This window comes from Thunnus thynnus, chromosome 19 (genome assembly GCF_963924715.1).
Source record: "Thunnus thynnus chromosome 19, fThuThy2.1, whole genome shotgun sequence".
In the NCBI taxonomy this organism is placed as follows: domain Eukaryota; kingdom Metazoa; phylum Chordata; class Actinopteri; order Scombriformes; family Scombridae; genus Thunnus; species Thunnus thynnus.
Window position 1 is genome coordinate 9,825,905 of NC_089535.1, and position 15,741 is coordinate 9,841,645.

A 15,741-nucleotide genomic window follows, 5' to 3' on the forward strand; every position below is an offset into this window, starting at 1 on the left:
TAAAGGATTTGTTTGGGGTTTGTTTATTTTGATGATGATTTTTTGTTGTTTTTTTTGTTAATACTTCATGTTTACGTTTTATGGAAAATGTTTTAAGAGATAATAATCAAGAAACTGTATTGATATAACTGAATTAATGGAGAAAAACCTTATTGGGATTGTCAAAAGTGTAGCTTTACTGTAAATGGACGTTTACCTTTAATAGACATTTGGTAGAAACTCATGAGTAAAGAACTGGTGGTTGAAAATAAATATTGTTTTTTTGTTGATGGTACTCAAAGGAGCCAAGAAATGCAAAAAAGTTATTTTTCCATATTTTTCTTGGTGGGACCATTAAAGGGTTAAAAACCAAATTCAACTCAGATTAAAGCACTGCAGATGATTTCTCTTCATTTAACAGGTCAAAGGTCACTATATAGATCCAAAATCCTACTGTGGGCTACATATTATGTGATGGAAAATTGTAGATCTGCGACAATTACTCGATTAATCAATCAGTCGATCAACAGAAAATGTACTGGCAACTATTCAATGTGCTGTTTTTCTCTGTCATATATGACAGTAAATTGAATATCTCAACATTTTAGAGTGTTAGTCAGACAAAACAAGCAAACTGAAGACATTAGCTGGCCTCTGAGAAGCTGTGAATGCCATTTGTTCACATTTTGTTTATCTATTTATTTCACAGACTAAACGACTAATCGATTAATCGAGAAAATAATTGCTAGTTGCAGCCCTAGAAAATTGTACTCTTTACTCTGTCTGTAGGCCTATTAATATATTCAGTATCTCTCTGCCTTTCTCACGCACAAAGTAACTTCATGTCTCTCTCTCTCTCTCTCTCTCTCTCTCTCTCTTCCTCTCTCTCTCTCTCTCTCTCTCTCCATCGGTCTCGTGTATTCACCGCCGTTCAACCACTCAGTGCCGGGCTGAAGCTGAAGGAGCGCTGTGGGCTCCACAGGGCAGGATCACTGTATCTCTGAAGCCGCGGAGACTCCTCAGCACAGTCCGCTCAGGTTGACAACTGCAGCAACCGCCTGCTCCACAAAGCCCGCATGGAGATACCGATCACCCGAGACCATGCACCTCTGAAAGCCTCAACACACACGTCTTTTGTCTAGCCTGAGGGGGAAAAAAAAGTCTGCAGGACCACTTTCCTCTGAGCGTCAAAGGATTTTTTTTTCTCCTCTCCTCTTCTTTTTCGGTCAGCCCCGTCTCTCTTGCTTCCGCCTCTCGCAGTCCACTGCTCGATTTTTGACTTTTTTTTTCTCCCCTTGGAAAGAAAGCGCTGCTGTTTCCACGCGTCTACCTGCTCACCCAGCACCCATGAATTCAGATAAAAATGTGTACCTCGGCAGAGACAAAGGCATCATGCGGAAGAGAGCCTTGCTCCTTCGGAAAGGTTGCAGCTTCGAGATTACCAGGTAGGTCCCTTTTTTTTTGGGGAGGGGGCGATGTCTTTTTATTTTTTATTTTTTTTGTCTGGGGCAAGAAGGAGATCAAAATGTACCGAGAAAATACCTATAAGTGGTACTTTAAACGAGGCCGTACAATGAGTTTCTAATGTGTCTTTCACCTTGTGGAGTGGTGGATTTGCAGGATCCGTTGCGTGTGTGCGTGTGCGCGCATAGATAAAGAGGGATGCCCCGAAACACTGGTTATGATGCATCCAAATGCTGTCTATTCACACAGATGTCTCCGATTATTTCCACCTGTCTGGATAGAAATTACACCCTGATTGCTTTTGTTCAGCTTATCATGTTTTTTTTTTTAATCTCACCACATGCGTTCACATGTCATGTCAGACTGTGGGGGGGTTTATGCGTTACGCGCGGATACATTTCCTCTGCACCTGACTCTGCAATATTTTTTTTGGACACAGCTGTTTAGTGGCAGGACGACGTCAATTGTTGTGTTATAGCCAAAGTCAGATGTTGATTGGGCATCCCAGCAACCACAATGCTGTCCAATCATGCGCCATAGAGGGCTGAGAATATGCAGATTTCAATTCAACCCCCCCTCCCCCCCAAAAAAAACAACAACTAGAAGAGATAAATTTGTGTGATCAGTTTTTCTCCCATCTAGTGAAATCACCTGCTCTAGTCTTATGTCTCCGAGGCACAGCTGGATATCTGTGAATTCACGCACACCTTGAGGGGACAGACACATGGAGGCGGGGGTCTTGGTGATTGCTAGACCACATAAGGTGCAGCTGATATGACTTCTCAGCTGGGTTTTGGCAAACCTCCTGGAGGCCTCCGGTGAGCATCTCCAACAGGATGATACCCGACTGTGTGCCACCGAGGTGTTCGGATGTTTTAACCTCCTCCGCTCCCCAGTGTGGTCCGGCGCTCTAAGTCGTCCATCAGAAGTTTGTTTACTGTGGTTCAGAGTAGTTGCTGTTATTACTTAAAGGTGCTCACTTTTACTTATGTCTCATCAGTTCCTTCCTCTTTACATAATCACTCGCTGTCAGCAATAGTCAGCAAGAGTTCCTAGTTTGTTAGATTGTTAGTCAAGAACTGAAAGAAATTGTGCTGGAGCATAATCTTGTGCACATAATACATTCAATGAGCTTGGAGGTGTTTTCATTATCTTGATTGTATTGTCTTGTCCTGGTCATATCAGCCCTCATATCCCACCTCCACTCTAATTTCCTGCTATTTCAGACAACCTGCGGAGGTGTGCTGAAGTGCAAATTTACTTATGAATTCCGCTTCGTTGCTCTCGTTGCTCTCGTAGCTGATAAGTTTGTCTCAGTATGTGTGTGATGTTGAGACTTGTGTGCTCCATCCGGGCTTGCCAAGTCTCACTCTCCAAATAGTAGGACTACTGAATTCAAGGTGCAGGCAGAGGCGACATTTGGTCAGCTTTGGTGCCAAGCACTTACTTTCAAATTACACAGACTTTCTAATTAGCTTGATTTATCCTGTGTAGTGAAAGTGCTTGTGTCCATTCTGTACGCCGTGGTCACATTGTAATGCTTCCTGACAGACTGTCTCTCAGACACTAGCAGTTAAAGAGACAATCAATCAGAGCAGAGTCTGAAGTGCTGCTGCATAGGGAAATAGATTCTCCGCTATACTGAGGGGATATATGAAAGACACTCCAGTAAAGGAGACTGTTGCTGCTGAGAAGTCTGTGTATAATTTATTGTACTGCAGAGATGCATGGCCACACAGACCCAACACATTTGGACAGCTTCATAAGGACACATGCAGTTAGGAACCTGCTTTCACATGCATAATCACACACGCTCACACACAGACACTGGCTGAAGTGTTTCCACATGTTTGACTATGGAAGTTTGTCATGAGGGAAGCTTTATCTAGACCTTGATCTGCCCTCTTTTTCTCCTTCAGGATTCAAACACTGTGTGACTGTGACAGACATCTCTCAGTACGAAATAGTGTTTAGCTTATTGTAAGTTCACTTGAATGTTTGAAGGATGTTTTCATATTCATTTGCTGAAGGGGGGGAAAGTTTCTCTGCGCCCAACTTAAATCTGAGTTAAAGGAGTGTACTTAGGAGCATGATTTGTGACATCACAATTAGTTTGGAGCCAGTCCTGATCAAATATTGAACTTACACAAGTGTGGTGTGGAAACTTGAAGCCTCCAGTGCACAAACACTGAGAGTGGACTTGGAGAATGGAATAAATGTTATTTTAAGGACTTTAACGAGGTTTTTATATAACTTAAAACATGTTTTGTGGGGGAGGGGGGCGGGGGATCTTTAAAATCTTTGGGAGAACTTCATGGTGTAAAGTCATGATCGGCACTAATCTCCAGAAGTTAATCTGTTTCGGGATAAACACATCAGATCACGTTATTATTTCTGACTGTGTTTTGGACACTGCTTCATTGTGACTAAGCCTTATCTAACAAAGCCAGCAGACAGCCAGTTGGCAGATATTCTCACTGACAGCAGGTAGCTGTAGAGTCGCAGGTGACAGCAGAAATGTAGAATGCACTACTGGAACCTATTATGTGGTCATTTTCCTCTGCTTTGCCAGGTTTGGTGTTTGCAGGTGGATGCATGTTTGTTCATGTACGTGCGTATGTACGTGTATCTACAGTACATATGTAGGCAGGTCTGTGTGTGCACTGGTCTGGAGCTTGACAGAAAACAAATCAAGATTGAAGTTGGAGTCTTGATGTTGTACAGGAACAGCAAATCCTCACCTACGAGGTGTCTCCTTCCATTATTTTTCCGTAACAATTGTGGCATGCCGCTTCGAGACCGTTACTAAACCCTTGGCTCTGGTCTGTCTGTTCTCCTTGCGAGCCGTTTGCAGTCAGCCGAGGCTAATTGTCTGTGAATGAGATTAGGCTACATGGTGACACTTGAAGGAGCCAAGAAATCACTGGCTTGGCTCTGACCAAGAAACTGGCAGAACAACCTTACAAACCTAACAGACTAACTGCCAGAGAGTGAAACGGACAAAGCTACCAGGCAATAAAAACACACTACAAACCGACAATCTAAACAGACGAAGACTGGATGACCGGAATAAAACCAGAAAATCTCAAAAGATCAGCAGTGTGCTTTCTAAGAATCTGACGGCAAATTCAGCAAATTCTGATGCGGTGGAAACTAACCTCATTGCGTGGAGTGCTTGGGCCAGCTCGTCAATCCATAACAGAACATTTGTAGTTCATTTAAGGAAAGGCATGCGCTGGCAGAGAGCCGTTAAGTACGTTACTGGATCATGAGGGAAGAGAGGCCCATTTATCATCGGGCTAACTAACGCAAGGCAACGTGTGATTAGAGCATGTTACTATGGTTTGATTTTGTAACGCAGACCCAACAAATGCGTGGAGATAAGGAGCCTGTTTACATTGGTGGGGAAGATTAGGTTTTGACGTCCTGGATTAGTGAGCTTTGAAATGTGTGCTGTTCATTAATCAATCCGCTCGGTTTGCCAACGTCCTCCATCCCCTCCTTCCTTACCGTGCATGCATGCATGCCCCCAATTCAGCAGCTACTGAACAAAAAGCTTCTCATAAACCAGCGATGCAACTATGTCCACATTAACGGAACAAAAATAGATCCAGCCACTGAAACTCTGACAGATTCTTTCACTCTCACCCTCCTCATCCTCCTCTCTCTCTCTCTCTCTCTCTGTCCCTCTCTCTCTCTCTCTCTCCCTCTCTCTCTCCCTGAACTTCTCACTTCAGAGGTCATTTGAGTGCGTTTCCTTTGAAATGCTATCTGCATCTGCATTAACCTCTACCGCTGCCAAGCCCACAATGTTTTGTGACTACGGTTGCCAGGGGTCTTGCCGTAGCTTGCTGCTCGTCAGATTGGCACAAGACTAGATCCAGATGTAGCCGAAGTGCGTCGTGCTGCATTTACGTGCTTTCGTAAATGAAAGGGAGAGGAGAGTTTCGGGCACATGTGCCTTTTAGAGAAAAAAAAGCAGAAAAAAAAAAGAGAAGGAAATATGTATTAGGGCTTGTCCTCTTGAGGTTTCCTGGTGAAGCTTTTACAGTAGGCTTCAAAGCGGCATGTGAGAGAAGAACATATGTTTTGAATGTCTGACTTGTTTTTAGATCTAACAGACTGTACATGGACAGGACCATATTGATGTGCTCTCCTACAGACACAGTGGAAGTGGCTGTGATAGGCCCGGCTGCTGGGGTCTCCCTCTGCGCTACAGTCTGTCATAAAGCACCCAGCGGGGACTGAAGGATGGACTAACTGACATTTCTGCTGACTTAAGGCACTTCTCGGCTTTGCTGTGAACATTGTCGCACACACATTAGACGGAGATCGCACACAGAGATTCAACTCTGGGGGTTGTATGTGTGTTTGCATTAGACAAGAGAGAATGATGAAACAGACTGCCACATTTATTGTCATTATTGAGTAATGTACAGATTATTTCTTGATTAGTTGTTTAGTTTTTGAAATGTCAGAAAATACCATAAGCATGATGATACCTTAAAATTGTGTCCACATCCGAACATATTCCGTTTACAGTCATAGAGGAATAAGAAAATTAGGAACTATTCATATGTGAGAAGCTGGAACCAGTACGTTTTTGCCATTTTTATTTAAAAAATGACTTAAAAACGGATTTATCATTTTTAAAAAAGGATCAAAACTGATGCAGCAGAACCAGAGATATTGTCTTTTTTAAAGCATGTTTTCTCCTTGTGAAAACGTGGTGCCTACATTACCCACAATGCAACGTGACCACCAACTGTTTGATCAGAGATTCTGGTGTGTTTGTGCAAGTAGCGGCTAACGTCATGAGTGATCTGGTGCTTTTTGTTTTATTAAACAAATATTGTATCATTGTTTGTAAATTGTTTGTGTTTTGTGCTGCTCCATATACATTTTATTTTTGAGTTTTTTTATGTATTTTAAAGGCCCATCTAGGGATGGACATTGCAAACTAGCTTAGGCTATAAATGCTGTGGTATGTGGCATTCGTTCATGCTGTATACTTATCTAGGAGTGGGCTGCAGAGGTCTGCTAAACTCACTTGTTACTAATTTCACATCCTCATTTTCTTTCATTTTGAAACTTGTAGCTGATGCTGACTCAGGTGACATCACTTGAGGAAATGCATCAGATTTTGCACAGCTCCATCTGAAACCACAGAAACAGAAAGCTTTCAGAAACAACTTTCTTTACGTATGCAATGGTACTTCCCAACACCTGTAAACAGACATTTATATGTAAAGTCAATACACCTACTGTTGAAACAATTTTTATATTATCAAAATGGCAGCAGATTAATTTTCTATCAACTGACTAATCGATTATTAAACTGGTCTCTAGAAAGATGCTGCTTCCAGGAGTTATCATTGCATGTGCAGCATTGGTGCAATATTGTTCCAATTGTCTGATTCCCATAGAAGGTTGCAGCTGGGAAATTGAAATAGTGTGCAAGGCTGGTTCTGCTCTGCTCAGCCGTACAGTCAGTCTCTCAGTGAGGTCTGATAAACACTGGACAGTAATCACTCCCATATGTGGCTGCATAGCTCAGCACAACCCGGCACAGTCCAGCCATGCGCACAATACAGCGCACCAGGCTCATTTAGACAGAAAAATAGACTCAAATTACGAGAAGAAAAATACAAAAAAAAAAAAAGAAAGAAAAGAAAAATCTCTCGCTTGATTACAGCTCTATGTAAACTTTTACTCTTCGACTGGAACATCTGCTTCCATTTAGGGCTTTAAGGCACATACCTACACATTAAAAAGCACTGTGCACTGCTCCGGGAAAGCTTGGAGGCTGGAAAAACATTTCCCATTATAGTCGGCTGGAATAAACCCAGCGTAGACAGCGTTGTACTTAAAGCAGGAGATGCGGCCATAAGCCACATACATACATGAGTCATATACTCTGGAGTGTTTTTCTTTTTTTCACAAAGTTGTATAAACTTCCTGATTTACCACGGACACTGTCAAAGATGACGCAAAGTGAAAGTGTGTGTTTTCAAGTGCCAGAGAGACGAGCTTCGCCACAGTAGAAGTATGAAAGATAAAAGGACATCTGCACAGTATGTACACAGTCTGTCTGTACACTCTGAGTTGCTTCACACCAGCCAGGTGCCCCCGTCGTAACCCTTAAAGAACGATCCAGGAGAGACGGAGGAGGAAATGGAGCCTGTGAAGGGTTACTGTTGTACATTTTTACCCTGCGGTTTTGAGGGAGGCCAGCCAAAACCTCCTCTCGGTTAGAGAGTAAGCAACAGAAAGAAAAGGGTGAAAGAATGAGAGAGATGGCAGTACATGTAGAGACATCTAGGAAGGGCTTTTTTTTTTTTTTCAGAGGAGGTTGTAAAACTGAAGCTCAAATTAAGTTGCTGATGTGTGGACTGTAAAACTAACTAACTGTGCCATTCTGTACAAAGGACTTCTGCATGTTCCTGTTTTCAATTCTAGCTTTTTTGTTTTTGTAAAGTTTTAAAAAAAACAGAGTAGATTTATGTAGAAGATGAAAGTATATACACACACAAGTGTAGGCCTCACTTATCCATCTACTGCATTGTGCTTTCCCCAAGGCAACAGAAGGTCTTTATGACCCCTACAAGCTCTCATTTACAAATATCTCCATTTTTACATGTTGTAATATTTTACGACATTCTTCTGATTTAATGAAAGGAGGAATTGAAGTGGTGTGTTGGCTTTTAGGGTGGGAACAACTTTTGAGGAAGCAGGGCCAATAAACATGTGGTACAGTGCCAGAAAAAGGTCAGATTAATGTGACTATTTAAGACCTTTAACACAGATGAGATAAGAAATACTGTACAAGTATGTGCATGAATTTCTAAAGAAGCATAGCTGACAGTTGACAGACATTATTTTTATGTATTTTGCTGGTATTGTGATTTGAGTCTTTTCCCAAAAATGGTGAGAACATTGAGACATTGATTGACATTAATTCATATTTGCTTTTATTTGTTGGTACAAATGTCATTTTTGTGAAGAGAAGCTTGAAATAGGATGGAAGTAAGGAATGTAGAGATTATACATGCAGCCATACACGTACAATGTATTTCTCATGCAAAAGCAGAGTCACTGTTTCACAACCAAAGCAGCTACTTTCTTAGGTTCCACACAGAACGAGAAAGCAGAAAATAAAGATGGAAGATGATAAAAAATATCTGAAAAATTACAGAATTACTACATAAAGAAACAAAGTGGCCATATGTTTGTTCTAAAACTATGTTTTTATGCTTGTTTTTACCAAAAAATGTTGATAAAAATATTATTTCTCTTGGTGCTTTCATACCATTATGGCACACTTTTGTTCTGGTGAAACTTTTGCCCTGTGTGGGGTGGATGGGGGTGATCTTTTTTTATTATCAACATGTTATCAGAGGAAAAAAATAAGGTGAAAATTTTCCCCAAAAGAAAACATAATATTATAATAATGCAGTAGAGGGTTAATGTCATCTATACACAATGAAATTATGAATAATCAGTGTTCATATAAACCTTTTGAGTCATACACAATACATGCTACATGTTTAAATTGCTTCTCATTCAACTGTGATAAAAGTTATAACCACAAGAGGGCAGACTCTTACTGTAAAAACAGTGATGTGACCATATGCTGGTATAACCAGTGTTTATGAGAATATAATGTAAGAAAAGTATCTTAATCAGTTAGTTTGAGCTTTTGATGTGTCACAAAATCTGAGAAATTTAAGCTGATAAATTGGCAGCAAATTCAAAAAATTTGTTTTGTTTGTAAGCATCACAGTTGAACCAGTATAGAAATTATATGATAGGTTATACTTTGGTCATTTATAACTTTCCACTAGGAGGAGTAAAGTGCATTGGGGAGCAGGTGGACTCCAGTAGCTTCAGCTGAGGGTTTCATTCAGACAACAAGCTCACTGTGTTTCTTTGTGTTCTGCATAAATTCAGAAGAAAGATTTTGTTTAGGGGCCGGAATAATTTTCTCACTTATGTATCTCATCATATTCATCGGTTATCAAGACTAAAGTGCATTGCCAGCGCCCAAAAAAACACACTTACACACACAACATGTGTAGCTAAAGGGCCGAGGGCAGAGTGGTGTCCAGGCCTGGCCTGATTGTCGCAGACAAAAGGTTAATTCACCTGATCACATTTAATGAGAGTGCCATCATCAGTCGCAGCAGCCTGACACGGTGACATTTCACAGAGGCCATGTGGTGACCTGTTGGCATTTGGGACGCACTAGAAACGAAGGGGGCCAAGGTCTGAATTCAAATCATCTGTGCACATGTATGTGTGTGCATGTGTGTAAATGGCTGTTTGAGAGTATGTAATCTTCACCCTCTCCCACAGCTGTGTTATGCCCCAGAGTGCCGAGTTTTTGGTATTAGGTGCTCGATATTATGTCTGACACCTTACACACACTGATAAAACCAGACTAATGTATCTGAGAAACTTCAAAAGCTCTCATAATCCCAACAGACATTTGTTAAAGGGGAAATATTCTGCACATTTCCAAGTCTAAATGTATATTCTGGGGCTCTACTGGAATATCTTTGCATGATTCATAGTTAAAAAAAAACACATCTCCTTATTTATCTTATGCCGCCCCTCAGTTCAGCCTCTGTCTGAAACAGGCAGTTTTAGCTCCTGTCTCTTTAAGGCGCCCTTCCTGATGAACCAACTCTGTTCTGATTGGCCAGCTCTACTTCTTTTTCTACGACTACTACTTCTACTACTACTTTTTCTCCTTCTTTACTCAAAATGTCAACTTCTCAAATACATCCGTTCATGTTTGAGTCGAAATCCGATCTGAAACACGCGAGTGGACGATACAAACAATACATGGAAAAACCTTAGCAACAACCTTAGCAACAAAGACTACATAATGGACGTTTTTTTTATGGGCATGTATGGAAAAGAACATCGCAAACGAAGAGTTTAGAGCAGGCTGAAGCCCTGGATTTTGACTTGCAGGGAGTATTTTTACATATGTTCACCTCAAGTTTTGGAACTTTGACCATGTTTTAACATAGATATCCATCATCATAACAGTATAAAAATAACAGAAAACCACAAAAAGCACATGTCCCCTTTGCTGTTGTGCTTGGATTCTTTCTCTTTGTCTCTCTCATTTTTGCTTTTTTGTAATCATGCTCAGATGACAGAGTGCATGTCATTTTTTGTAATTTTTGAGCATGCACTGTAATAAAATTAGCTACAATTTAGTTGATCAACAGAAAATTAATCTGCAACTATTTTGATAATCAATCACATCATTTTTTTAATAAAAAAATGCCAAAATTCTTTTATTCCAGTTTCTCAAATGTAAATATTTCTGGTTTCTTTAATAGTAAACTGAATACTTTGGGTTTGGGTGTTGGTCAGGACAAAAGAAAACATTTGAGGACGTCATTTGGGAAACAGTGATTAATCGATAATGAAAATAATTGTTTGTTTGCAGCTCTAAAATTATGGATATTAATTGTTTTGTGCTTCCAAAAAAAAAAGAAGTAGAATATGTCATCTTAAACTGTCGCTGAAATGTCCATCTACAGGTTTAAACTCTCCACTCATTCTTCTATCCTCTTGAACTCACTGTTTTTGCTGCGTCTGCTATGACAGTTTGTAGCGCAGGTGCAATAATGGTCGGATCGTACTGTAATCAAATGAAGCTATCAGTGCTGCTTCCTTCCGCAGGTTACATATTATCCAGGGGACAAAGGCTTATCAAAGAAAGGTGACATCATGGCAGGTCTATTGATTTGCATGTTGTGATGTGTGAATGTGTGTGACAGATAAAAAGCCCTGATGTGTTGATGCTTGTAGAGTGCGTAGTGTGTCGTACGTTTTGTATTACATTGTGTGCAACAGTGCTATTATGGGTATTCACTCATTTTTTTATACATTTCTATTCACAGAAATGGCTCACAGTACGCTTTCTCTCTTTCTCACACACACTTGTTTATTCTACGCGTGGGAAAGGTGCTGTGGTCAGACGCGGCTTACGTGGTGAGACTAAAGGGCCGGAGTGGCAGCTGTCCAGAGAGAAGGCGGCGTAGCTCCGAGGGATTAGCACACTATTGAGTCAAGAGCTCCTGATCCCCGATGAACTGCTGAGGCTAACGTGCAAAGTGCCTGTGCATACACACTCGCATTTTGTGTCTACTTGTGCACTGCAACCTTTACTGGCATTGGACACATGGATCGCAAACCCACACACTATAATGCTTACACCTACATATATATATCCTGGTCTTTGAAGTTGCATTTTGTCTTGGGATCGTAAAGCCTGGGATAGTCCATCACTGCCGGGTCTCACACACACACACACACACAAGAGTTGAAGAGTTGATACTTAATGAGGGTTATTGTGAATATTTCACCTCCTGTCTATCAATAGATCCAAAGTGCAAAGCTTGTTGGTCATTCAACATTATGGAAATTGCTTTTGAGGGTGAGGTTTGTTGTAACAGTACTCAGCAGCTTGATGACACACTAATGTTTAATATGGTGACACATACTGTTCAAATAAAAGGTGAAGTCCGGCCTTGAGGTTAGAAGTTGGATCATTTTGTCATAAATACAATAGAAATCCTCAGAAAATTAATCTACAACAATAAATGATTAATGGTCACCATTTTCTGGTTCCAGCATCTCAAATGCTTTTCATCATTGTTAATTAAAATACTTTTGGGTTTCCAGCAGATTTGATGGTTTACACTACATTGCTGCTTCTAACAGTTCAGGATTTGATGACACTTTTGTGCCTAGTTCCAAAACTGAAAACCTGTAGCAGCATTAAAGGGGACATATCATGCTTTTTGTTATTATCTGTTATTTTTATACTTTTATGATGTCGGACATGACCAAAGCTTCAAAACTTGAGGTAAACGTATGTAAAAAAAACACTTCCTGCAAGTCAAAAGCCAGGGCTTCAGTCTGCTCTTAAGACTTTGTTTGCAAAGTTACCTCTACTTCCTCCTACTTGTTTGTGCATGTCCACAAACAGCCGTCCAGCCTTTGTTGCTGCAGGTGTTCGCATTGTCCGCTCACATATTTTGGATCGAATTCGGGCACAAACATGTACAGACGTATTTGAAAAGTTTATATTTCGAGTAAAGAATGAGAAAAAGAAGAAAAATCCTACTACTACTGTTTGTTTATGTAGCCAGTCAGAACAGAATTAGTTCATCGGGAAGGGGGCCTTAAAGAGACAGGAACTAAAATAGCCTGTTTCAGACAGAGGCTGAACTGAGGGGCCAGTATAAGATGAATAAGGAGGTTTTTTTAACTGTAAACAAACATATCCTTGAAGCCTAGTAAATGTGTTGTATGCATCTCCTTCCTTGTAAAACATTTGTTTGTCTGTTTCTTGCTAGCAGTGTTCTCCTTCCTCGCCTTTGCTTTGAAATCGAGAAATCTGGGCGTTGTGATTGACGACCAGCTCACTTTCACCCAGGATGTTGCATCTGTCACTCGGTCATGTTGCTTCGCATTACTTAAGAAAAGATCAGGTGTTATTTGACCGAGTACGCCGCTCAACTCTTTGTAGAAGCAGTGGTCTTGTCTGACCTTGACTACTGCAATGTCCTTCTGGCAGGGCTGGCAGCACGCAGAGTAAAACCTCTGCAAATGGTCCAAAATGCAGCAGAACGTCTGGTCTTCAACCAGCCAAAAACAACTCATGCCTTTCCACTTATGTCCCTAATGCCTGCCTACAGAGTGGCCACCAGCACAGCACACACCTACTGAACCACCTGGACTCCCTCATTCAGGTTTCTGCACCTTTTCGTTCCCTGCAATCTGCAAATGAACGACAACTAGTCCTACTGTCACTGTGAGGCAGGAAATCAATCCAAACTCTTCTCTTGTATAAGAGTGGTTGAGTGGTCATCGAACTCTATTCGATCAGCAGAATCCCTCTCTGTCTTCAAAAACCACTTCCAAGTCTGAGAGTACTTGATAACTTAACATGCTCTTCTTCATCTCTTGATACTTTTCTCTCATATGAAAAAAAAAACTCTTCTGCAAGCACCTGCAGCCTTGTTTCAGGTGGAACATGGAACTAAATGTCAAGGGACTTATTCTCAGAGGCTTCTCCTTGATCTACTGTAGCCTGTAGCTTATATGTCGCTTTGGACAAAAGAGTTTGCTGACACACTGCTACATTTCTTAGCACATTACTGCCACCAATAATAGTTAAAGCTGCATGTGATACCAACAAAACTGGGACCCACTCTTCCAAACATTGCTCCATAGCGCTACTAGTGGCCAAAAACGCCACAGGGTGTCTTTCAATTTTAGAGCTGCTCCAACTGTCTTTGATTGACTCTCAGTGGGATTACTCAGATTCTCCATTGTGACTGTCTGTGTTACCAGCCATGAAAACAGCATATATCCTTTCAGTACTTCTGAATACAGTCTTCTGTGTCCTAGTGTCAGTCTGGTCATGACAACTGTATCCTACCTTTATGTTTTAAATGTTGATTGAGAAAAACTCTTAAGCAAAGCAAGGTGAAAAGTTATAGTAAAAGCTGTGATTTATTCTGGCATATAGTGTAAAATGCTGGTTTCAACCTCTCAGGATCTTCATCAGGAAATAGTAGAACATTAATGGGCAACTATTTTGATAATTGAATAATTGTTTTAGTCTCTTATTTAAAGCAAAAATTCCAAACATTTGCTGGTTGCAGCTTCTCAGATTTGAGGATTTGGGGATTTGGGGATTATACATGATAGTAAACTAAATATTTTTGGATTTTGGAGACAGAACGACATTTGACGACGTCACCATGAGTTCTACAAAATTACAACAGGCATTTTTTGCTATTTTCTGACATTTTATAGACAAAATGATTAATCAAGAAAATAATTGACAGATGAGTCAATGGTCAACATAATCAATAGTTGCAGCTAGGATAAGTCGATTAATCAGTTAGTCGACTGACAGAAAATTAATCGGCAACTATTCTGGTAACCAATTAAGTTGTTTTTTTTAAGCAAGAATGCCAAAGATTTACTGGTTCCACTTTGTCAAATGTGAGTATTTGTTGGTCTTCCTAATCTTTTCCTGATAAGTAACTGAATATCTTCGGGTTTTAGAGTGTCGGTCAAACAAACAAACAAAAAGAACAGTTTGAAGGCATCGCATTTGGCTGATGTCAATATTTTTGCTATTTCCTTTAACAATTAATCGATTTATCAAGAAAATAATCACCAGATTAATCTATAATAGAAGTAACTGTCAGTTAGTTGCAGCCGTATTCATGGTGTAAAATAACAGTCAGTATTTGTCTAAGAACAGTGGAGATGTAATGAATTCAAACAGACTTAAACACAAACACCTTCTTGTATTTCCGTGGATTCTTGTGTTCCATCGTGAGGAATCAGTGCATTACGTTCATCACCTGGAGCAGACTGCTGTCACATTACACCACTTCTTTCTCTCATGGTATTTTTTGTTATTCATTCAGGATGACTAATCCGAGGCCACACATTAACAGATTCATCTCTGAACAGGAAGTCTTCCCCTCTTAACTTCCCCTCTTACAGACTGGCTTCACAAACGACCGTTAAAAACCAGAAGCCCTTATGCAAAGGCTATGTGCGTGTCAGCGTGCGACAACGGGAGGGTGTGGGATGAGGTTGTGTTTATGCAACATGTATGAAGGTTTCTATGTGTGTATGTCTGTGTGACTGGCCTCGGGGCTCTAATTAGAGGTAGGGGTGTTCAGGTATCTCAGGTTGGTTGTTTGTAACTCGATCCTGATGTGAGAAAACAAAGGCGTCGCTTTGTTTTCAGCGGTCCTTTAAAAGAAAAAAAAAGTGTTCTTTTTCTTCAGGCTGTTGCAGATTACAGCTGCATTTCAACATGAGCTATTTTTAAAAAGGTAGTCACATTCAGAGACAGAAAGAGAAAATGCCATGTGTGTCGGTAGCTTTAGGTGTTTTCCTGTAGTGTGGCATGCCACAGAGGGGGGTTTCTACTGATTAAAAATTGATGAGCAGCTGAGTGCCGTGTAGCCTGAGCCGAGCATTCCTGCACTCTTTCATGGTGTGTGTGTGTGTGTGTGTGTGTGTGTGTGTGTGTGTGTGTGTGTGTGTGTGTGTGTGTGTGTGGGTAGACTGAGCTGGAGACACAGGCTGTGGCTGGGCTATATCAGATTTAACTAAGCTCACATTTCACCTGCTATTCTCTCTCTCTCTCTCCGTGTGAGTGTAGAATTAAGTCCTTCTTGACATGTTTTTTTACCACATTCCTCTGTTTTTTTTATGTGCCCTCCCTTCATATTT

At 40.7% G+C, this 15,741-nt stretch overlaps 1 protein-coding gene across 2 annotated transcripts in view; it reads left to right on the forward strand.

Moving 5' to 3' along the window:
* The first annotated feature begins 895 nt into the window (after positions 1–895).
* Positions 896–15,741, forward strand: part of garnl3 (GTPase activating Rap/RanGAP domain like 3) — a 75,631-nt gene continuing 60,785 nt past the window's right edge. For both annotated transcript variants that reach the window (XM_067574007.1, XM_067574009.1), the window contains exon 1: positions 896–1,424. In XM_067574007.1, the coding sequence (XP_067430108.1) occupies positions 1,327–1,424 (98 nt within the window). In that variant the 5' untranslated portion in view covers positions 896–1,326. The remainder of the gene's footprint in view (positions 1,425–15,741) is intronic.